Raw genomic sequence first — 25427 nt, 5'->3', positions numbered from 1 at the left:
GTGATTCTAAATACAACCATTAAATAAAAGAAAAGAAAAGCAATAGGTCTAGCAAAATACACAGAGGCTTCCTAATGGACTGACTGTCTGTGATTCTGTAAGAAAGGAAGAACTTTCTGATCTTCCTGCTGCCTGTTTATGTTACATATGTTACAGGGGAGCCAACCATTAGGCCTGGGCCTGAAGCCATGGACCCCCAGAGATTTATTTTCTCCTATAACAGTCTGCCAAGTTGTGCCAACAGGAGTTTTTGGTTTTCTCTCCTCCATGCCTACTTAGTTTGTATTCATCAGAATCTTGTATTGTTGTTTAAATCTATGAAGCGCTCTGTGGCAACTTTGCGAAGGGCGATCTAACAAATAAAAAGTGAACGAATGATTGATTGATTATGCAAAGACAAATGTGACAAGTTGACAGGCTGGGGAATGAAATGATGACCTCGGTGTTTAAACTCGCCAGTCACACGGATCTTTGGAAAAATAACGTCACGATCGGACTGAAACCCCATCCACATTCTGCTGTTATGGCTGCCTCTATCCACGCGATTTGGACCTCATACTGTCATCGCTTTTGTGAATAACCACAAAGCTGAACTCTCCTGCCACAATCAAGGCCCACTGGGAAAGGGCTCACAGCAGTGGAGGAGAAACAGGTTGATTTGCTCTTGGTTAAAGTGGGGGCTGTCGGTATGTGTGAAAGACTGCAGCTCAGGGCATATTGTCATAATTGCACCAGGATGCAGATCACCAGGATGTGAAAGCAAATGCATTCTGGTTCACTTGGAGAGGCACTGCTCCAAACAACATACAAACTGTGTAAGTGAAGAACTAGTATAGTACCTCAGATCTGTGACACTGCACTTCTTAAAGCCCTTTGTAAGGCACATTTTTGAGCCCACACTTCATAAAGGCACACCCTTTCTTAAACCAATACTAGCACTAAAGCCACATGCTATGTAGAAGCAAATGTACTGAACTGAAATCAGGTGAGAACCTAAATTAGCTCATTGCTGCACAATGAAATTGCTACAGAATTTAGTCCTGTGTCTTTGCGTCTACAAGCTGTTCAATTTCAGGGTCACTGATTAGAAAGGATGGATGATCAAGCAACACTTCTAGCCACAGCACCTGTACTAAGTACCTGTGTAAGTAAGTGCGTGTCATTTGAGTGTGCCTGTCTGGCAGTGTGCATCTATATTCGTGTGACCTTATTCCCAGCACTTTTTAAGCAGATCAAGTTTTTAACAGTATAAGGTATAAGATGCACAGCATAAATAGAGTCTGCCGAGGAATTAACACCCCTATCTCAAAAAAGTTAAACAAATCCATTGTAATAAACCAACAGCAATATCAATTATTCCATTTAACAACCATATACTAAGTTATTTACATTGATGTTTATAACACATAACACTGTTTCACAACATCCACAATCTCAGATACTAGAACTAATGCTTAAGATTCCTGACATATTAATAGGAGGTTGTTTGAGGGTCCCAAAGGTACTTCTGTCGTTTCTGTAGTAGTGCGTGCTCTGCTTTGTGCTCTATGTTGTACTTCAACGCCAACAAGCTCAACATCAAGGTTGCTTGTTTCAGAATCGCAGGGCATCTGTATCTGATCAAATTTCTTCTTGCTGTGATGTCAGTGGTTTCCTAGCCCACCATCGTCCTCCCTGCCCCCTGCAGGGAGCTCTGTTCTTTCATCTGGGTGCCACCCCACCCCACCCCACCCCACCCCACACAGAGCGCCTGACCAGCCCACGTGAACGCTCCTGTCCAGTGAACAGGCTCCCCCTGCAGTCAGAACAATCCGGTCTCAGAGAGGGCTCTGCAGCATTGTAAAGCAGCATCAAATTCACAGGCCGAGACACCTACAAGAAAAGGCCTCTCTGGTCACATTACCATGTAATCGATGTAATGTAATCTGTAACCCCCTCCTGATTGGTGCACTGAGATGCAATGAGCTACTGACTACTATGGTGCTCAAGAACAGCCACAGGGCTCTCGGATGAATTCAAAACAAAAAGATATATAAATTAAAAACATTAATCCGTGAATTTGAAATCAACTATTCACAACAATCAAAACAAAGCAATTTTACAGTTTCTAATCAGCAGCTGCACTGAGATTGAATTGCTGAGACGTTGTATTTTGCCCTGCTGCTGGTGCTGCTTTTGGGGGTGGGATAACAAAGTTATTGGAACAGTTTCACAAGCCTTTAATATCCCTCCCAGCAGAAGATGGAAACAGGCCCAATTCTGTCTCTGTTCATTTCAGCCCAAGGGCTCTTGGGACAGGATTTCAAATCAGTTCAAGAGCCATTCAGCTCCACTGTAGAAAAGAGCGCCTGCTGATAAGTGATTGACACCTAACAACGGAAGACAGTTTTTAACTATTGAGGAGAGCAGGGAGGAGAAACGGAATGGCCCTGCAAGAGAGGAGTGGAATTCTGTGACCACGGTCAAAGATATAAGTCCCAGTCACAAGTTCAGGGCTTTAATTCAGATGTAAATTTTTGCTTCCCTTAATGGCTAAAAGAAGAGAGGAGTCAATTCACTGCCCATTCCATCCCCCATTCTTACACCCCTCCTAGTGAACCAAATATAATAGTAAGTAGTTAGTAGTAAGTGTGATGTGAAGCTCCACTGACACTCAAATAGTGCGGCACAAAGAGAAAAGGACACTTGAAATGTAATTGTGTTAAATGCTGAATACAGTCTAACTCAGAAATAGACCAATTCCACGTCAGCAGGGCCGATACAGGAGGAAGCAGCCTCGCCAGCATTTCAATCTGGATGAATGTGGTTTCATTTGGTTATTTTTAGAGGCACACTTGTAAATTTCTGAATTTGTTTCTGTAGTGAGCTGTGTTTTTTTTTCCACAGGGCAGCTGCCCTTGATACTGCAAGCCTGGCCACACCCTGTAACACAACACAGATACTCGGGTTTGGTTCACATAACTGAACTGAAAGTCTCTTAAAATCTGAGAGTGCCTACAACAGGAAAAACACTTAGACATTTAGAGAGTCCCCATTTCATTCTACTACTCCATTTTTTGAAGCGGCACAAAAATGGTGCATGGATTACAAGACACTGGGATAGGTGAATATCTAGGGCCAATTGGAAATAAAAGGAAAACCTACCCTAAGTGTTCCTGACATGCCCAGCTAAGACTGAACTTGCTGAAGAAATACAATGAAGCCTAGAATCCTTCCATGCTTGCCTTGGCTGCTCCAGCACAGCGCTGTGTGTTCACTCACACCCAGAGCCAGCAGGACACCCTGTAAGACTCCCCATGCCCACAGCCCCAGGGCAAAATGACAGGCACATGAGCAGGGTAAAAGCTGTAATCTCCCACTGGGATGCATAACTGTGCTTTTCATTCTGTCTGCCCATTACCTAATCAGTAGCAGGGCCCTGTGAAATCCGCATCCTCAGGAATCGAGGAATCAAAAGAATAACGGGCAATCCAGTGCAGTGTGGACAAAACAAATATAAATGCGTTATCATACTCTGTAACACAGGCATACATTTGGCAGAAAACCATAAAACGTGAAATATAACATGAAGTGAAACTTGGTTAACTCATTATGTATACTGGAAAGACACATTCAACTATTACATGAAGAAAAATTGGGTTTAATTGAGTCCTGCTGCAGGAGCTTAAAAGACTATCGTTTAATATGTAACAACAACAATAATGGTACATTAGTGAATGGGTTCAGCATATTTGTTTATATAATTCTGTGGTCTTGCTGTGTTATAGTTCAGTGAAATGTACATTTAGAGTACTTTGTATATTTGCAGGCTGTTTTGTAGCAACCGTTTCCATTTTTCCATTTTTGTCATAAACGATGCTCGTCAATGCACTGTTGAATAAATAACTCAAAAAGAAAAAAAACAAAGACAATGTTTCGTTGTTTATTACGGAAAGACAAAATGAAATAAATGGGAATATAATTAAATGTCACGGTGTCCTAAAGTACTACTAGATTTCATGCACTGTAAGCCAAGGACAGGAGGTCTCCTCGGTTTCAGTGAGATCCCATAAATCACAGCCCTAAAACCTCCTCAGAGTCCCCAGCTTAACTGAAACAGCACCTATTACAAACATAACAGGATTCCACAAACGTACACCACCCCACTCTGCATTGCCAATAAGCTAAACACACAGAAACACACTGACTGCTCTCATCTGACTCAAATTTGAGCATTTGCCAAATGTGTTTCAGTGAAGGAGTTTCTATGGATTTCTATAAAGTTTTAGCAAAGAGTGTCTTACGTTGTGTGAAAATAAAAATGAATCAAATCACTTTAGGGCATCAAAACATGTTCTTCAAAAACACCCTGAGAATTTAGTCTTATAGCTTTTCCCCCCCCCAACCCCCCCTAGAGTAACACACGCTCCCCGTTGCTGAAAGTAAAATGCAAAAGTTTACAATGGCATAGCCTAGCAAGAGACAATGCTGGTTTTGTTCCTCTTAAAGACAGGTTTGGAAATGATAGCTGGTATTGATTCAGGGGATAAAGCCGAACCATTTTTACACTGGAGCAAAGAGACCCAGACAGAATTGCGCTGGCAGAGGTTGAGAAAGGAGGGGCTGTGATTGCTGTCCAATCTCCTCACAGCTCAGGGCACACACAGCAGCTCTGGCCATTTAACTCCAGTACTTACACTGCAGGCTGCCATCGTGAGTCTTTTAAAGAGAGTAACGGTGTAACAAGCCACCACAATCTCATACCACTGTGACCCTGGATGCTGGGTTGGGAGATAGGGTTGTCTGAAGTTTGCAGACTCTGCCACTGCTGTTTTTATTGTTCTGACACCTGATAAAAAGCCAGCAGTGCTCGCATTGACAGGAACAAACAACAGGCCCGCAGACGGGAGGCCCATCGTGGAGCAAGCTGTTGCCGGGGCGAAGGCTGTTTTAGAGTGACCCAGTTTCCCTGTGGTCACCGAGCCAGACCTTTTCAGACCCACCGACACTGCATGACAAAGGAGCACTTTTCATTTTTATTTTTTGTGCACTGGCTTTTAATAGAAAATGATTAGAGCAAGTCCAGGGACATTTGAGAGTTGCTGTACCCTCTGATAATTTCAAGAGTGACTTCTACTTCCTTTGTATACACTCTCTATCTTAATTGCTTGTTTCTGAGTTGATTACGGACCCAAGAAATTAATCCAGACATTTTCCCGAAGGAGTGCAGACAGTTGGCCTACACTTACAAGGGTGGCTTGTTCCACTAACCCTAACAATGCTGTGAAGTTATTTTCAGTCTCAAATGTACCTGATTTTAATTTCCATTGATGAATGTGAGGTACTCCGAGTAAAACACAGGGGCCCTCCTAAGGGTTTGTGAACTACATTTTTATGTGTCAAATCTTCCCTTCACTACACTTCTGTTTCTCCTAAATCTATACCAGCTCAGACAGAGCATTAGCCCATGGTATCGGACACGTTTCATTCTGATCAACATCACTCTATGACTGTCTATTCAGCTGGAGTTTCCCTTGTGCTCATTAGAGTAAAGTCAATAGTAAATGAGGAAAACTACAACAGATATAGTTCATCCTATCAAAACAAAGCTACAAAGAATACAAACACTGACAGACCCTGCCTTGAACTCACCTGGGTATTCTCACATGCTTTGTAAAACTTGCAAACACCGCCCTTTGTGCCTCAGTGAACTATGCAGTGAGTGACCTTTTTGAGCAGCAGAATCGGATCGCCATGAGCAGATCCTATTAAAGCGGACAGTCTGCTCTATTAAGTGCATTACAGTCATCTGCAACTGGCATTTCCACATGGGTAGCGCAGTGCAGTGCAATGCAGTTGTGGAGTGAGAGTCAGAGCCTCACGTCAAGTGTGCTCCGCTCTACCCAACACATCCAACACCGGGCCAGAGAGCAAAACACAGCCTTTCTCAGATTCCACATGGTACCACAAAGCTGTAGACCCAAAGATTCCTCTCTAATTATGATCGATGCAGAAAACAATGTGCTAGATATGACGTCTGCACTGAAAAGGAATGACTTCTGAAATCAGATGATTGATTGGCACCAGAATCCACCATGCTGGATGCACGCTCAGGATCATGGGCACAGCTTGGTGAAAACCAGCCTGATCAACATCACATCAATTTATATGCGACTTGAAAGCAGGCTTGCTTACTTTATATCTGCTATTTCCTACCTGCCTGAAGTAACATTATAGGGCAAGTCTGTTTCTCAATCAAATCACAACTGATGAGTCGTGTATAATTAACTGCTTTTCATTAAATGGGAAGCTCTTTAAATTGTAATCAGATGATGCAAAGCATCGCACTTGTTTAGAGTAATTAACTAGGCAGACTGATAAAAAAAATAAAAAAAAACTTATTTCAGTATTTTCCAAGGTCTAATGTAAGCCCAGCAAGTTAAATGAAACTTTGTGCATTCCCATCAGCAACAAATTTAAGACATAACAGGACCTTGTTTATATTCTTCCTGTCTTTTTTTTTGCTGCCCATCAGCATGATAAAGACTGAGCAATCTCTAACTCGGGTTAAGTCTGCACGATCCTGCTAAGCTTCTTTCCCCCCCCACCACCCCCCACTATCATCTCCACATCTGTCTGCATATACATAACAAAATCAGAAAAACACAATTAAATACATCTCTTCCCTGGCCGGGTCCTGTATTGTGGGAAACTCAAGTTGTTTTTGTAAAATGCCTACTGCTTTTCTTCTTTGTGTTTCCCTCTCAGTAACCGGTCTCATCTTACAGATATCTTCATAAATATGTTGTTTTGTGGGAGGGAGCAATTACCAAAACCACACAGCCACCACGATGGAGTCATTCATCTGGAACTCACACTGTTGGCAAGTGTATATACATATTTACATATATATATATATGTATATATTTATATATAAATAAATACATATAGACACATATGCATACACACACGCACACAATTCTGTTCTTCTATTTCTCTGTAGCTATATCATTAAGAAAATGAAAATTACAAGTTGAGCTTAAGCTGAAGATGACATCGCCATCATCCTGCCCCATCTCAAGCCAGCGGGAAACCTGACACAGGCCCTTAATGGGGCTGGACTCACATGAGCGGCAGGCTGAGAGGGGAATTGGCTCCCCAGCTCCAAATGGACACTACTTCTGCTGCTGTTAATCAAATAAGTAAATCTGAAAGCTCTCATTTCAGGACTAAACAACATGAAGTCAGACTTCTGCAAAAGGCTGGCCCCCTCACTCCCAAGCAAGGGTCCTGTGGCAGTAAACAGACTTGACTGATCTTGCATTGGTACACAAACACACACACACCCTATACACACTCCTTTCCTGAATCTTTATAGAATTAAGGAAGCTTCTCCAAGAGTACAGCCACAAAATGGTGCCAATCCCTGGATTCTGTGATTTTATTGTTCACATGTATGTTTACATAAGGCTGCCTGATGCAGTAATGAAGCCTATAACCCATAGATGCGTGACAATTTACAGTGATAATGGCAAGATTTCACCGCTATAGAAAACCACGTTCTGCTGCGCTTCCTCCTGCATCAGCAAGGAGTTGGAAATGCACAGAAGCATAAAAAACAAAAACAAATCACACATTTCAAGAAGAAATTATTTTTAAATTGTATTTACTCAATACTAGTAAATTCAGTTCATATAGTAAGGCTCTTATATTGCTAGTGAACTTAAGCAAGATGACATTCATAATTCATCTGGATATTTATCTGAATGCCATCTCTGTGAATGATTAGTTATTTTTACCACTTTCATAAATGTTTTAGTGAAGAGACAGTTTAGTCTTGTGCTCCAATTTCATTCATAAAAACAGCAGAGGAAAAGGATGACAAACAGAAACTATGAGAAGTGTGGAGAATGAAAGACAAAAAAAGAGTGAGAAAATGAGGCAGAGAGAGGGTGACAGCAGAGAGAGAGGAAGGGAAGGAAGGAAGAGACAGAGATATGGCAGAAGACAAAGGGAGGGAGGGATGAAGGAGGGGAGAAGGAGAAATGTAGAGAGAGAAGGGCAATAACAAGGAGGAGGGGGGAGGGCGGATAAGGAAAGCAGGGGGGGCAGGGTTAAGAGCACAAGAGGAAGGAAGAGCACCGAGAAGAGAGTTAGAGAGGGTGGGAAAGTGAGAGAGAGCGACAGAGAAGAAAACACAGAGGGAGGAAGAGAGAAAGAGAGACTGTTCCCTCAGAGTGGTGCCCACACCCCAGTCTGCTGCTCCAGCCAGGCAGTGTGTGGGAAAGGAATGGCAAAGTTAATAAGGGATCCGCAGTGAGGAATGTCCAGCCCACTGGTCTCTCTTTCCACACGTCCCCTCTGTCCTCGCCCCGCGCCCCACACCCCACCGCAGGCTCCCGCTGGCCAACACCCTGGACATGACAACCCCCCCACCCGTCGCCAGCAGCACGAGTCCAAAATGAACCTAGGGCGTGCAAGCCAGCTAGACTAAACTACAAAAAAACGTATTGGAGAGATGCAGATATCAATTCACAACTAGCATCTGCAGATCCTTTATACTGAACTCAGAAAGCTATGTATTATTAGTCTACATGCCAAACCGATTGCCCACATTACGCACCAATTGCACAGTAACACCCCCTCAGCCCCTCACTGACAGTAAAGTGATCACACCAAGATAGACGCACTGTAGGTTTTTCAAAACATAGCTATCAGCCAGCACCATCTCCTGCAGGACAGCACGCAGTTTCCTGTTGTTGTTGGAGCAGCAGCCCCAGGTCTGTGTGCCCCTTGCCCAGTGGACCATTAGCTCTCAGCATGCACCGCCCTAATACTACGGCACTTCTAAACAGGCACACTGCAGGAGCCCGGACCCCACAGGCGGCCGACAGAACTAAAACACAACAGATTTCACCTTGGTGCAAATCACCGTGTCAGGATAGTTCAAGTTCAGCCATTCTCATGCTAAAACATCAGTGCACAGCCAAACTATGGGATTGTGCATGTGCAGAACATGAGCATGATCTAGTTATTGTGTGTATTGTCTCTCTTATTCTTTGTTGACCTGCAGATTTGGTCTCAAAATATAGGTAAGAATTGGGATCAGAAGGAGTACATTTTTGACAGGGCCATGCTGCCTCATGCAGCTGTGTTTGAGTCTGCTTTGCTTTGTACTGTTGTGGCTTTCTGAACTTTACCTCTAAGTCAAGGCTACTTAGCAGGATGCAAAAAGGTTTTTGTATCTTGGAAACAGGTCAAACACAGCCTCTTAGGGACTGGTTTCAGCAAGCCAGCAAATTTGGTGCCAAGTGCTTTTAAGTCTCCACTGTAAAAATGTAAAAAGCCCTACTAATGCAATTTTATACAAGAGTATAACAGAACCATATGGGCATGTATAGCAGCACAGCATATCTCGATACAGGCCCCATCGCAGCACTTGGCTGTGACTCAGCAAGATTTTCACAGAGACAGGAAATGAGTGTTTGGGTTATAGAAATACAATAAACACATGCAGCCCCCAGCAGGTTATGTGTACTGGAGAGACAGCTGGGCTTGGGGAATAGAGATCCCAGAGCTTTGTGTTAACTCTGCATCTGCACAGCAAGGTCAAGTGAAAACAGCAAAAACTGTTGTCAGCAGGACAGACACGTTCTAACGGTGATGGACTCCTGGATTTCTCCACAGGCTCTGTAGGCTAAACAGCACAGATTCGAAACTGGTCAGTGTCACAGCCGACTGTGACCACGAGTCGACAAATTGTTGACCGGGGGGGTGTCTGTCCATACACAACAAGAGTGATAAACCACTTTATACAGCATATGGTTGGACAAATAATAGAACTGAGAGAACTATATTACATGGACATTAAACTTTTGGGAAAACTGGAGCCTCACGGGTAAAATGTAAGACTTGGCAGGTATTAAGCTGTCACAGAATTTAGTAAATGTGCTGCTGGTTTAAAAATCTGGGTTGCCTTTGCCTTGTTGTGTGCACTTTGTGACTTTTCTTCCTTAAAAGGCCGAACAAGCCTGGCACAACCATTACTGCATGTCAACTGACTGCCAGGATCCAGAAAATGCTTACAGTTAAAGGTCACAGGATGGCTTCTGGACACTTGGCTTTTGTTTTGCTGTGCTTTTTAAAGGCTCCCTTAAGGAAATCACAGCATCTCAAAGGTAAATGAGTCTGTACCGAGCCCAGCTAAAATGTTTTTAAATGTGAGTCATCAATGCAGTGTCACTCCCTCCCCCTAGAGACACCACTCTCCAACTGCCTGGTAGACAAACACATTATCTTAGCCGTGCCCACCACAAAGTGCCATTAAAAAGGAGTCATTTAAAAAGAACATGCTAATAATAAGAAGAATAAGTTAAAACATTATTGTGATTTGCAAACCAGTATGTGACTGCATAAAAACATAACAGTTCAACTGGAGAAAATAAAAATAAATAAATAAATAAACAAAATGTATACACATATGCTCTGGAATGATGACTCTATCACTCCATGTCTTCCTTTACAGATTTCCTATGCTGTGATGCATGTGTCTTAATCACCATAGCTGTTGTTGGTGTTTATGGGGTTGTTTGTAGCTCTAGATACACATGGGAATAGACTGAGGGAGTGAAGTGGAGGAAGTGTGTCAGTGCTGCTCCATGCCTCAGAGTTTATAGAGAGGAACTGTGGTGGATCATGCAGTGCTTAGGAGCTTCCTATCCAGATTGCACTGAAGGACATTGAGACAATGCATTGCAGATAAAACTATTCCAGGTTCTATGAGCTACATGCTCTTCTATGTAATGGGCTGCAGCCTGGCCCTACAATTCAGGAAACTTTAGGGCAGGATATGATTTTAAAATAACCCCGGCCAATTGACAGTGTTGCATAGTGAGATCAAGGCTTCCTAACAATACAGGGTGAAATTCAAATACACCTATACTATTTTATTTCCATTCTTTCTTTCTTTTCTTCGGTTATTATTAATTGGAACCAGCTCAGCAGAGACTCTTTCAGAAGCCGATTGTGTGGCAATGCTTGGTTTACACAGCAGTCAAAATGCAAACAATGGCTGAGAATGACGCGGACCACACACTGCCAAATAGAGGTCAGATATATTAAGGGAAGTTTGAACCACATAAGCTATAATCCTACCAGCTTTAATCTTCCACTTTTTTTTGGTTCTGTTTTTGAAAGCAGTGACTTAATAAGATTTTCCCTAAAGTAAGAAGGGAGGTGACAGGAAAGAGTGGATGATATGGAGTTCCCTACTCCGAGCTGCAGCTCAGTGCGCAGGAGGCAGTATGATAAGCCACAGGAAAGAAACTCGGCCCTGGAATCTCAGGCAGATTGGATCTATTGGCCTCCCAGTGTGGCACAGTACACCCTACTCTAGTCAGACACTTTGGTTAAAGAGGCATTCACAGAAGATCCCAGCATTTGCATACAGATTAGCCTAAGCATGTGGGCCCAAATGCACCACATAAAGGATCCAGCTAAACCTCCAACAGTTCAGTCGATACATGCGAGTCATCCTTCTCCCTGATTTTAAATCTGAATGTAGTGGTACACACCTACCCAAGATGCCAAGATCTGGTTTTCCATCACAGTTCCCCCAAGGCCATTTCAGCATTAAAAAAAAAGTCTGCCTGAGCTTGCTTTACACATTCTAAATGAGTTCACTGCTGGCAAGCTGAATACTTAAAACCGCATATTTATTTTTTTAAGTTTCAAAACACATTGATCAGCAGTTTCTATTTGTGTTTCCCCTATGGACTGTCACAGGGTGTATGAGGAAGGCAGGAACAAGACTATAGATGACTAAGTTGCTTTGGGGTTAGCAAAGACAAATGGAAAAATAATCCAATCAGACATGATGAAGGAAATTAAAGTAGAAAAGACATCTACCATAAACAATAGCAAACTACGTGAGGATCTTGTGTGAGGCGGGCATTGGTGTTACAAACTGAATGCTTTAGTTTGCCACCCAGCTACAGAAAAGCACCGAGGAGACTGCTGTCCATGCTCCTAAACTGGCTTCCTGTATGTGGGTGCAAGAGCAAAATATACTACTCCCCCACCCAAACATAATGCATGATATTGCCAGAACCCGAACTGGCATCTGTGGCAAATTTTTAAGTGTGCTCAAGATCAGATAATGTGCAGACCGTGGCCTCGGCTCCTGCGCACTTCCCCACGAGACGGTACAACAACACTCAGTGGGAGGGTCTCAGGCTTACGGCACAGCAGGTCGCCCTGACCTGCAGCCGCCACACTCACAACACAATCTGTGCCTTTTCCTGCTGAGGGTCACTTGGGTAAGGCCAGGCCATTCCAGACGTGTCTCGGGAAGTTGGTGTGAGAACATGGCGGCCATCCACCACCTTTACCGGGCACTTCCACGTTGTCCCTCGCTTCACAGAGATTGCATCTCAGCAGGGGATGAATGTAAAAACAAAAGAGGCAAAACAACATAGCCAGGCCTTTCCTGATAACAGTCGCAGCAGAGGAATATTTAGGTTATGCTGTCCGGTAAGGAGTGGGCTTTTCGTCAGGGTTAGGCCTCAGACATGCTGGGAAGCCCCATTCCCCACAGGCAAACAGAGCAACAGTATGCTTGTCCCTGCAGGTCGCTTATCTGAGTCCCAAGCTCCTTATCAAGGTTGCTTATCTGGAAATCAGCTTGGCACCACACCAGAGCTGTTGTGGTTTCTTGCCAGGACAAGCTCACAGTTAGAAAAAACTCTGATTTCATACAGACAGCACATCTTCAGCTGCAAACAATCTGATATTAAAAGGAATGCAGTTTTAAGATTCATTAGCCAGTGCCAAAGGGAACAGCTGAGGTTTTATGTGTGGGGGGGGGGGGGGGGGGGTTTTGTTCCTTCTTAATAACCTATAACTCCATTCAGAAATGTGTCACAACACATCAGGTGGAAATTATGTCATAAGGACCTGCAGCCTCTCTCTGCATAGCAAATCAGAAATGATGACAGTAGACTCTGGTCCTCACCTGCCACACAGGCATGCCCGACACACACAGCACTGTGCCATGGGAGCCGTGACTTTCAGTGGGCGAGTGCCTCGGAAGGCCCAATCAAAACAAAGATTTCAAACCAGAGTTTCTCAGTTCGACAGCACAGCACAACTAACATCCAAAGTTTAGTTTCATATTCTACTCTTATTGCATACCCACATCCTTATCCTCACCTGCTCCTATGGCTATTTTTCCACTGCTTCAGCCAACTTGGAATCCAAAAATCAAGCTGAATACCCTGCAGAGGCCAGAGAAACCACAAGGAGTCACTGATATGTGAAGAACAGGGGACTACCCAGCTGCCTACTACCAGCCTTGTCCTGGTAGCACTTGGGCAGCTCCCTGGGAACTCCTGGCTGAAACTGGCAATAGTATAGCCATGATTGTACAGTAGTTCCATCACAGCTATAGAGCTCATTCTGCATTACAGGGAGGCCCACAAACATGTACCACTCAACAGTCTCCTCACAGAATTACAGATACAGCATTTACTGTTTTTGCTGTTGTTCTTGTCAATTGTTTTGTTTATTAAGCAGTGTTGGTTTTTAAAAATCTTTAAATGCTGATGGGATCCTAAACTTGTTTTTTGGAAAGCCTGTTTGTAAACAGTTTCAAACAGTTACCTCACACTGCATTAAGCTTTTGCAAAATAACACTGAGCCTTTAAAGTTCCATGCGAAGGAAGAGGCCCGGATTCAGGTCAATGAGTACAGTTCACTAAAACAGACTCAAATTTCCCAAGACAGTGCTGTCTCTTTAACTCACAGGGTTTAATTGGATCTTATAGAATGACAAATCATGTAAAAAAAAAAAAGATATATATATATATATATATATATAAAATGAATAGTTTAAATAGTAATTAATTCAAAATGATCACAAAGACAAGAGACAAAGACAAGAAAACAGGAAAAGTTAAAAGAGATGGAACATATCAGATGAGTTGATGGGATGAGACAATTGTTGGTCATTATTTGAAAGCTTCTGTAGCTCCTTAAGGGAATAATTCCTTTATTGTATTGTGATGAAACTGTTGTCATTTGTACCAGGGTTCTCCCGCAGGATTTTCATTTGATATACTTAATTCTTGTTATATCTAGCAGATTGTGGTTTTTCATTCTACTAACTTTCAGTAGCATTGTAATATTTTCAATATGACCTGTCACTATTACATAATTAAATGCATTAAAAAAAAAAAAAATCGTCTTTAAGCTAGCTCCAGCTCAAGGTATATTTTTGGAGGGCATAAGTTAGCATTACAAAACTCTTAATATACATATTTTTAAATATAATGCTGACACATTTCATTGCCTGGCTGCGAACAGGGACTTTATTTTTTTAAATATGATAATGCAGGAAAATAGGTCTTTATTGAGTAAAGAGCCACGGGCAACATTCTTGCAATGTCCTCGTTTCAACCACATAAAACCAGCAAACAAATTACTTTACAATAATAACTTAATGTTTTTCCCCATATAATTGGATCATAGCATGTATACAGTTTAAAGCAGATTAATAACAACAACAACAACAACAACAACAATAATAATACAGAAAAATGCACTCAAAAGACACAGAAAGTAGACTGTGGCAAAATAGAAACATAGGCCTGACTAAAGAGTACATTTCAAGCCCAGGCATGTGATAACCCCAACATAACTCGTTGCGGCTTCCTTTTAAAGGCACAAAATATCAATACGGAGAGAGGAAATACATGAGCCCTGAGGCAGGTTCATAAGAGAAGGCAGATTCATCAAGCACGAGGAACACAAAGCAAGATAGACTTTTGCTCAATAGAAAAAAACTAGGAACATCCACACAGAATTACCAACTCAGGGAATTAAAATTACACATTTCCATTACACTGAACAATAAGGAACCTTTCAGATTCCTCATAGACTGGGTTGGGGTCAATTCCACTTGTTCCCATTTAAAAAAAAAATCTGAAATAAAAACTTTTCCCAGCCTGCTACAACCTCAAGAAAACCACCTTCTCTAGGCATAGTCTTTGACCAAATTATCCAGGGTTGGAGTCAAGTCCATTTCCAATTCCCTATTTCAGACCCATTCCAAATTCCAATTCCAATTCTTTTGACAAACTGGAATTGTCCACAACACACATAGGTGGCAAACACACAGGAACACACAGGCTTATGCTGTATTTTTTGACAAGGGACACTTGCTCCAAAGTTCTTGCTAGTAAGTAATGACATCCATCTTATTCACCCATTATTACAGCCAGTATGTTTCTGATTTAGCGGCGACTTCAAAGACCAGGTCTGTCTCGAGCTGGACCAGGTTGGAAACAGCACACAGAATTCCAAGAGGAGTACATTGTGTATCGCTCAGACAGGAATGTCAGCTGTGCAAGGGAGAGGGGAGAGTCGGAGGGGGCTTGGGAGGGGGCAGGCGGTAATTAGCGGGAGGAAACAGAGACGAGAGGGTGCAGGGTTACAGGCGAGCAGTCCCGGGGCGAGAGGGCAGCAGCTGAGAATCCAGATGGGCAGTAACCCAGGGCACCAAGCCGGGGAGGAACACAAACCTCATTGAGAGTTGGGATTGTTGCCGGCACCTGATGCCCACCCTCTCTGTCTCTCTCTCTCTCTTACGGTCTCTCTTTTGGCTTCATGCACACAGATTCCTCCACTGGAACCCCGCTGTTCATGAAGGCCTGGGAATCTTCACAGACATCCGACAGGGCACTGCGCTCACACACACACACACACACACTCTCCCTCACTCACACTTCCAAGTGCAATTCAAAGGCTGCTTTCGTTCCATGCACCCCCATAACTTCTTACAAGGATTGTGAGGTCTATATTTGTTTGTTTGTTTGTTTATCTGGCCACATCCAAGTCTGCTGCTTCCAAAAGAAATATACCCGAGGACTGTATTTTGCTGTGGCTCCATCGATTGCACAGAACTCTAATCTGCAATGCTTACAGAAGACACCCAGAGTTAGCTATCAAAGAAGAGAAGTAATAGGAAAAAGTGAAACGCTAGAAAAAACTCACTTTGTCAGACTCAACAATTGATCTCTCCGCTTTGCAGCCTATACACTGTTATCACTAGTAAAGCAGCACTTCACACTGCTCACTACAGGAGTCAGACCACAAGGACCTTTGTTTAAATATTGGTTCTACAAACTCACTATGCAAATGCAAATGTACTGTGCCTAGCTATATTGCTGCAGCATTTGCTGTATTTTGTTTCTCTGTAGATAAGAGTATGCTTTCACCTTACCTTACCTTACCTTACCTAACCTTACTATTACATTTGATAGGTTTTAAAGTTTTACAGCTTGTTAAGTGGCCTTGGCTCAAATGCATCATACAAATATTATTATTATAACAGTATAATAATAATAATAATAATAATAATAATAATAATAATAATAATAGTTATTTTATTTTATATTGAAACATTTATTTAAAAAACATAGCAATCTGAAGAGGTCCATAATATTGGTAATGCCTTACTTAAGTTTCAGTCACGTTTCCTCCATTCCATTTCTTCACACTTTTTGAGGTTTGAGGTTTGAGGGAGGGGGGGCATTAAATCAACAACTGCTACTATTTCAGTCCCACTGTGAGTGAGATCACTTTGAATAAGGAATGTTTGCACTCCTACTCAAAATTCCACTGGGCGTCTGGGCTTAAAACAATTAGTATTATTACTATTACTATTTTGTATATAAAAAGGCATAACTTTTTTATTTTAATGTTATTTACCTTGCTGCATTTTAATTTACCTGTATTATGTTAGAAGAAATAGTAAAACAGAGAAGGTACCCTGCGGTGTTGCACTGTTAGTCTTCAGAAAGGAGGCCAAGGGAACATGAATAGAGTGAATCAAGAGACTGTCACTTGAGAGGAGCAAGGTGAGTCTGCTGTAGGCCCTTAGCTCACACTCTGTACCCTGTCCCTCTAATGAAGTGCAGGCCAGCCCGGCCACTCCACATTGCTCTCATATCTAACAGGATTATTTTCTGGCTCTTTACCTCTGAATGGGGTACAAGAGTCAGTGCTGACCTGTGACCTCCAATACCCCCGCCCGCCCAGCTGAGTAACAGAAGCTCATTGTTGTATCTGCATTTCAAAGCAGGACCCTGAGTGCCCTGTACCTCCCACTCTAAACGAGCAGTCCCATTCTCACTCAAAAACACACACACTTACTCACCCGCACTCTCTCCATCTCTCTCAGGCACACAAACATACTCACCCACTCACTCAATCTTACTGTCTGTCTGTCCCTCTCAGACAGGCGCACACACACACACACACACTCAGCACAAGAAGCCCACCAGAGACTTAAGGTCAATTCAATTAACTCTGAGCTAAAAAGGGGAAAGGGGGAGTATGATTTCACTGAAACTCAACTCTTTCTCATCCTCTTTACATGATCATAGGAAACATGAATCAAATTCCAAAATGTTTAATTTTAATTATTCAAAGCTGGAGATATTCAGAAATTGTTAATTTTCCTAAACAACTAAAAGGTTTTAAAATGCACTCAGTTCTACATGCTGATGGTAGCGATAGTTCATAGAACACGGGTCTGCAACATAGTCTATAACGGTGCTGGGTGGAGTCTGGGTGAGACAGCATTTTTCTTTCCTCTCCACTCCACCACCTTTTGAGATGCCTTCTCTGAAATAGCTGACTTTTCAAATTAGATGCTGAGAAGTATGGGTTACAGATAATCTAAAGATGTGAATGAAGTGGTTTCAATTGTCTTTTGAGAAGCTAGGATGCCAATACAGCCCTCTGAAGGGAAACAACAGAGAGTAACAGTAACGGGTGACACTGGACATAACAAATTTATCAAAACAAAATAGTAATTCAATGCAGATTTGAACCTCAGAAAAGACTTAAGCAGTGAAAACCCTCATCACTGATCAAAGACGAATATGATCTCATAGAATAGAACATCACTGAACTGGTTTGAAAGGCATTTCTGAAGCTTCTTTTTAAATTAGGCATTCATACTAATAAAAATTCCTGGTTATTTCAGGCTCACAAACCTCCCTAATGTACAGCACAAAACCCCTTCATCTGAATAACACCATGTGCTGCTCTAGCTTTTGCCAAGTTGCATTAAAGCACCGCCCCCACCCCTCAGAGTCCACCGTGATCTTCAGCAGCAATTTTGGGAGATGCTACCAAGATGTGGGGCTGAGTGCAGTCCCTGGCAATGCTGTTAGACAACATTGTCATTAATACAGCTGCATTAGAGAAAGAAAAATGAATGCAAAAGGAGTATGGGGAAAAACTCACAAACAAGCGAGTAAGATGTAAGACTAAGGTAGTTAAGAAAGTAGGTAAAGGCCTCTTTCCAGTTTGTAATCAACTTACTTTTTTGTTTAAAATGTTAGCTTTCTGTGATCAATCTGTTAGTGTTATTTTTTTTCTGTCAATGTTACTTTTTGTGCTTTCAGAACAAGAAAATACAATGACAATCAATGAAAACAACAGGGGAAGGAAATGCTACACTCTATATATAACAGCACCACACAGTTAATAATTGAAGTGTACAATGTGAGCAACTGTGAGCTCAAGGTCTGTGTGGCGGGGGACAATCAGTGCTCATGTAGTGAGTGGAATGTGAAGGTGTCAGACTGCACTGACGTGTTAATGACACCTTGTCTGCCCTGGGATCTCTATGACAAACAGTGTTTCAACAAACTTCTTCCATTAGGTCTGGCCAAATCTGTGATCTACTGCTTCTGTTTCACTGCAAAACATCAACAGAGATGAGTTAATCAATATCTATCTATCTATATATAGTACACACACATCATCTGCTTGATATTTCTGCATCCATTATTTTACCCAACTCTTATTGATATAATGCACATTACTGCTGTACCATTTTCCCCCTGGATGTATTGCAACTCATGCTGGCGGACAGGGAAGTGACATTTTTTTTTTTTTTTTTTTAAGATAATGCGTCTCCTCCTGACTAGACAAAGCAAACACTGTTTTTCTTCTCTATTTGTAAGGTACAAAGCACACAGGACTCCAAAGCCTCTTTGATCGGGCTTTTATGCACTTGACAAACCAAAGTCATACTGATAAGAGCATGCGCAGTTGTGGCGCAATCAATAACGCTGCACACTTGTGAGAATGTTCCGCACGTGCAAGCAAACCCCTGGAGCTGCTGCACAACTGGCACGCTGGCACGAAATAAACATTATATAAGGTACCAAGACAGCAGCTGACACAACATCAGACCCAATTTCCGCTTCCATTTCCAACACAGTCCTGCAATCTGGATGAAAAGCATTATGCAAGCAACACGCAAGAAGAAATAAATGTATTGTACACAAGCAGAGAGCAGCAGCCTCATTCAGAAAAATCTGTTCGCATCTATATAAAACCCTTTGCTTTCCACACCATTCAGTTTTACACGCTTTTCTTTGTGAATCAATAGCACAATTCCACTGCTAAAAACATTGATGCAGCATATTCCCTGCCTTCTGTACTAATTTTATTTTTATTCTAACATCTGCCAACAAGATGCAAAAAAGGCGGGGGGTGCTTTTGACAGCTGCAATGGGACCTTGCTTAGAACACTCCAATGTAGGCCCATACTGTGAAAATGACAGCTGTATATTTACATCATTAACCTGTCAAAAACACAGTACAGTATATTGAAAGTTTTTTTCAGTTGAAACATGATCTATTTTCAGGCAATGAATGATGCATTTCCACATACCACACGATCAGAACAGAATGCCTGATAAATTAAGGTTCAGAGAGTTCAACTGGCTTTAACAAGAAAATTAGGTCTATGCAGTGGCAGTCTCATTCATGTGATTTGTGTTAAAAGTTTAAATTGATCTAATTTCTTATCATGGCATTCGACGAACTTGCATGCATCTTTAGGCGTGACTGTCTGAAAGAGATGTTATAGGTCTATTTTCCGATACCAGACTCCAACTCAAGTGACTTCAATGAAACAAACATAAAAAGCACGTTCAACAGAAACGCTTATTTTCCACAGCTTTAGCAAAAGACCCAGAAACGTTTAATCCTGAATAAGCAAAATATAGGCCTTTATGTTTTTGTTTTTTTGCTAGAAAATGTTCTCATACACAAAACATACAAAATAATCATCCATAAAGGCAAGAATTGAGGAGAAAAAAGACCTGAGCATATTCTAATGTGACATTCAGGCCAATGGGTCAGAAGTCAAGCATACAGTATGTCTTTAGTGGGTGACTTAAAAACACCGTAAGGATTGGTCTATAACACTACTAGAAAACAGGTCACTTCCCCTTAGATAAGAACAGCTTCTAAATGTATACTAAAACCAAATACCATTTTCATAACACTTCATGGATAGGCTTCAGAGCACTGTACAATAATATTTTGATTCTACACCTCAAATTACGATGAGCTTCAAAGTAACCTTTCCAGACCATTTTTATTAGTATATTTAGTATATGTATTAAATGTGTGTGTGTTTTTAGAAACTTATAATATTACAAATGTATGAAGATGTCCTTAGGAGGCTTTAAACTGCCATCCTGAAAGAAACAATATACATTTACTGCATGACACTGCAAGTTCATTGGTGTAAACTTATTGTGGAGGCAGAGGATTTTTAATATGGCCCACTGTCAGTTTATTCAAGAAGCAACACTACTGTATTTAGAAAGGCCAGAGGTCAATACGATTGTTTAAACTGAAGTATCCAGGTCCTTTCCCTTAAGGCAGGAAAGCATTCCTATTTAGTCAATTAAAACATAAAAACTGGGATGTTTTAGATACAGAATACAGTCTAGCCAAAGGCTTTTATCAAAAACTTTTGAATAAGATATTATAGCACATACGGGTATTTTATAGAGAAGTTTATATTGATTAGTATTGCTGCACTTTTGTAATGTTTGTGTAAACTGTAAGTCACCCCTGGAAAAGGCATCTGCAAATAAATACGTTTGCATTCTTAAATAGTAAGCATTTACAGGCTACGTGTGTATATACGTTTGCATTGCCATCGGCATTTGTTGCACAGACAGGGAGTCTGTGTGTAGATACAGGTTGTGCGCGTCACAGTGCTGGAGCAGATGGTATATCAAGCCATTTTCGGAGCAACGAACAGGAAAAACAACGGAAGGATGGAATATAAATTAAACCTGTACAACATGACATGAGACGTGAGGGGGGAAAAGCCAAAAAACATCAAAGTAAAACGTGTGATAAAAAAGAAACGAGAGTTGTGTCAACTTTGTTGTCCGCAAACTACGATAACACGTCCAGTACAGAGAGGGGAGATCAGTCCTCAAACAGCGAGCGCAAACAAGGACAGAAAGCAGGAGGGATGAAAACAGAGAGATGAAATGAAAGGCAGATGAGAGGTGGCATGTGCAAACGGCCTCAGACTTGACAGCTCTCCAGCGCAGAGTCCAGCCGGGCTTTACCGACACACACTGCCCATCTCCCCGCAGTGCAGACGAGCGCACTCGGGTCCGGTAAACGACGTCCCTCGTTTCGGTAGATCCGCACAGAAATAAACAAGCACGCCGGACAGAGTAAAGATGTGTGTGGGGGTGTGCGCCTTAATCCTCTTAGGACATCAATGCACTCTGACCACATTTCAAAGAAAAAGGCAAGCAGGGACAAGGCCAAACAAGAACTGCAGTTAAACGGGGGGGGGAATCGCGGAGTTCAAGTTCCACGACAGGACGCAGCATCCCATCAAACAGCAATTAACCCCCAATGCACAAGGGAGGGATGAGACTTACTTCAGAGTCCGCGCAGGGAGGAATTCCGACCAGGCAGAAGGCAACTCCATTCATCGGACAGCTGGGGTCGTGCGGCGAAACAAAACGGGGGGTACGTGACTGAGCAGAGGAGTTGCGACGAGGAAAAGAAAAGTCACACGAACAAGAGTAGATTTCAACGATTCACACGCATCATGATAATCCAGTCTGCGTCTTCTTGGTTTCCTTCACGATCGCCCCTTTTTCCGTTGCTTGGCTGTTGATTGCACCCCCCTCCTGCGCCGCCGGAGCGCCTGTGTGTAAATCCCCGTCCCGGCCGGCCCGCTGCTCTGACTGAGGCTCGCTAGGGCGGGCGCTCGGCGTCAATCTGGCCGCTGTGTGAGAGCTCGTCACAGCCTGTCCGCTCGCCACCAACCGCCCCCCTTTCCCAGGCTAATGCGCGCCTGTCCGGCAATCCCGCAGCAGCAGACGCCGGGGCATGAGGGAGGGGACACCGTGGTCTAGCCCCAGCGGAACAGCCTATCGGAGGAAAACAGCGGGGGGGAGGCGGGCTGAGGTGGCCTATAGATAGGGATATCATGGCAGGGGGAGAGGGGACACGGCATGGGAAGTCCCGCTTGTCTCTCACAACAATACAGGGCTAAACACAGTCATGGAAAAAAGAGGGGGAAGTTTTTCGGGAAGGGAGTTCATTAGGACAAGACAAGGTTCCCGATAATATAAGTTAAGAAAGCGCAGCCCGTCTGGGTGAGAGTTGAGGCTGCGGCGGGACTCGGGGTCAGAGGAAGTTGTCGGGCGTCTTTCCTCCGCTTCGCCACAGCCGTCGGACTGGACCCGGCACCCCATCCGACAACTGTGTGTAGTTTGGCATAATGCACTTATTTCAGATGAATCATCCGAGAGGTTATTTTACTCGAACTGGGGCGTTTAAATAGAATAAGGTCCAGGGGATTTAAAACCGTGTGCTGAATGAGAGTTTGGCAAGGGTTTCTTTTCACTCGTCTTTACTAACCGCAGACACTACTGATAGATGTGTTCAAAAGATGCCAGCTGTCTGTGAAGCAACTATTCTTTAAGCTTATTTCACTTTACTGGCTTATATGGGCTGAAGTAAATATGCACTCATATTAGATATGTAATGTAACTGGCATTTTGGTTTTATCTGTTCTCATAAAATGATATTATTAGGAGTTGGTATTTATGATTTTTATCTTATTTCTGTTAGTGTTAGTGTTTTCCATCAATATAGTCCATACTATTTAAGTATAGATTGAAAAGATAACAGATACCAAAAATACAAGTATTTTCAAGGGGTCAAGTAAATAAAAATTAAATCCACTGTGTTAAATAGATCACAGACAATTTGTATACCATACACAGTCCTAAAGCATATAGTTTTTCCCAATAAATAATTGTGTATAACAAGTTTGTGTAAATTGATTATTTATACATTTTACATTTATAACTAAAATGCTTAAAAACACTAAGGATTTGACTAACTTAGTTAGTCTTTGCATATTGATTAACAGTCAATCTTTAAGATTGTTTTTCTCAAGGTGTATTTTTATATTACTGGTATGTCAAAATATACATTATATAATCCACTTGGTCAAAATAAAAAAAATGTGACAACACATTGTGAAGTTGGATGAAGACTTTTTTGAACTTTTAGTGTAGGTCAATTGCATCTTTCTCTAAAGTAAAAAAAAAAAACAATATGCAAACAACCAAGTGGAGTATCTAAGGAAATGTAGGAAGAGTAGAGCTTTTAATTTTCCAAACTTTTTAGAGAACAAAAGAAATCCACTACAGAATCAGAGTTATGATCGACAGATCAACATGGGAGGGCATACGAAACATCTGCCAAGCAAGAACTCATCGAAGCAAGGCAGGGACTGGCAGGCAGGCCCTGGTAGCTCAAAGCCTTGTCCATGTGGCTGCTATTAGACAGAAATGTTGGAGAGAGCCACTTCAAAGCAGTGTGGGTGACAGATTGAAGTCATGAGATACAGACTCGAACTGCCCACACAAAAGACTGAGCCATGGGGAGAGCCAAGCCAAGCCAAGCCACTCCCCCAGCCACGCTCCAGTAACATCTCTCGGCATCCACGCCACATTTAGAATGATATTCATATATATATACACCGATCAGCCATAACATTATGACCACCTGCCTAATATTGTGTAGGTCCCCCTTTTGCCACCAAAACAGCCCTGACCTGTCATGGTATGGACTCCACTAGACCTCTGAAGGTGTGCTGTGGTATCTGGCACCAAGACGTTGGCAGCAGATCCTTTAAGTCCTGTAAGTTGCGAGGTGGGGCCTCCATGGATCGGACTTGTTTGTCCAGCACATCTTTTTGGAGGCCAAGTTAACACCTTGAACTCGTGATTCATCAGACCAGGCCACCTTCGTCCATTGCTACATTGTCTAGTTCTGATGCTCATGTGCCCATTGTAGATACTTTCAGCAGTGGACAGGGGTCAGCATGGGCACCCTGACTGGTCTGTGGCTACGCAGCCCCATACGCAACAAACTGCGATGCACTGTGTGTTCTGACACCTTTCTATCAGAACCATCATTCACTTTTTCAGCAATTTGAGCTACAGTAGCTCATCTGTTGGATCGGACCACATGGGCCAGCCTTTGCTCCCCACGTACATCAGTGAGCCTTGGCTGCCCATGACCCTGTTGCCGGTTCACCGCTTTTCCTTCCTTGGACCACTTTTGATAGGTACTGACCACTGCAGACCGGGAACACCCCACAAGAGCTGCAGTTTTGGACATGCTCTGACCCAGTCGTCTAGCCATCACAATTTGGCCCCTGTCAAAGTCGCTCAGATCCTTACGCTTGCCCATTTTTCCTGCTTCTAACACATCAATTTTGAGGACAAAATGTTCACTTGCTGCCTAATATATCCCACCCACTGACAGGTGCCATGATAAAGAGATTATCAGTGTTATTCACTTCACCTGTCACTAGTGGTTGTAATGTTTCTGCTGATCGGTGTATATATATATATATATATATATATATATATATATATATATATATATATATATATATATATATATATATATATATATACACTCACCTAAAGGATTATTAGGAACACCTGTTCAATTTCTCATTAATGCAATTATCTAACCAACCAATCACATGGCAGTTGCTTCAATGCATTTAGGGGTGTGGTCCTGGTCAACACAATCTCCTGAACTCCAAACTGAATGTCTGAATGGGAAAGAAAGGTGATTTAAGCAATTTTGAGCGTGGCATGGTTGTTGGTGCCAGACGGGCCGGTCTGAGTATTTCACAATCTGCTCAGTTACTGGGATTTTCACGCACAACCATTTCTAGGGTTTACAAAGAATGGTGTGAAAAGGGAAAAACATCCAGTATGCGGCAGTCCTGTGGGCGAAAATGCCTTGTTGATGCTAGAGGTCAGAGGAGAATGGGCCGACTGATTCAAGCTGATAGAAGAGCAACTTTGACTGAAATAACCACTCGTTACAACCGAGGTATGCACCAAAGCATTTGTGAAGCCACAACACGTACAACCTTGAGGTGGATGGGCTACAACAGCAGAAGACCCCACCGGGTACCACTCATCTCCACTACAAATAGGAAAAAGAGGCTACAATTTGCACAAGCTCACCAAAATTGGACAGTTGAAGACTGGAAA

The 25427-nt window shown here is 42.4% G+C and overlaps 1 protein-coding gene across 2 annotated transcripts in view; it reads right to left on the bottom strand.

Annotated features, from left to right (window-relative positions):
• Positions 1-25427, bottom strand: part of LOC136739814 (rho GTPase-activating protein 23) — a 107030-nt gene that overhangs the window by 54226 nt on the left and 27377 nt on the right. The window contains exon 1 of one of the 2 annotated variants that reach the window (XM_066698390.1): positions 21765-22248. The exons of the other annotated variant lie outside the window; for it this stretch is intronic. Within the exon in view, the coding sequence (XP_066554487.1) occupies positions 21765-21818 (54 nt within the window). The 5' untranslated portion in view covers positions 21819-22248. Of the gene's footprint in view, positions 1-21764; positions 22249-25427 lie in introns of those variants that run through there. 2 annotated transcript variants of the gene reach the window in all.

This window comes from Amia ocellicauda, chromosome 3 (genome assembly GCF_036373705.1).
Source record: "Amia ocellicauda isolate fAmiCal2 chromosome 3, fAmiCal2.hap1, whole genome shotgun sequence".
Classification (NCBI taxonomy): Eukaryota; Metazoa; Chordata; class Actinopteri; order Amiiformes; family Amiidae; genus Amia; species Amia ocellicauda.
This window is presented reverse-complemented; position numbering and strand designations above follow the sequence as displayed.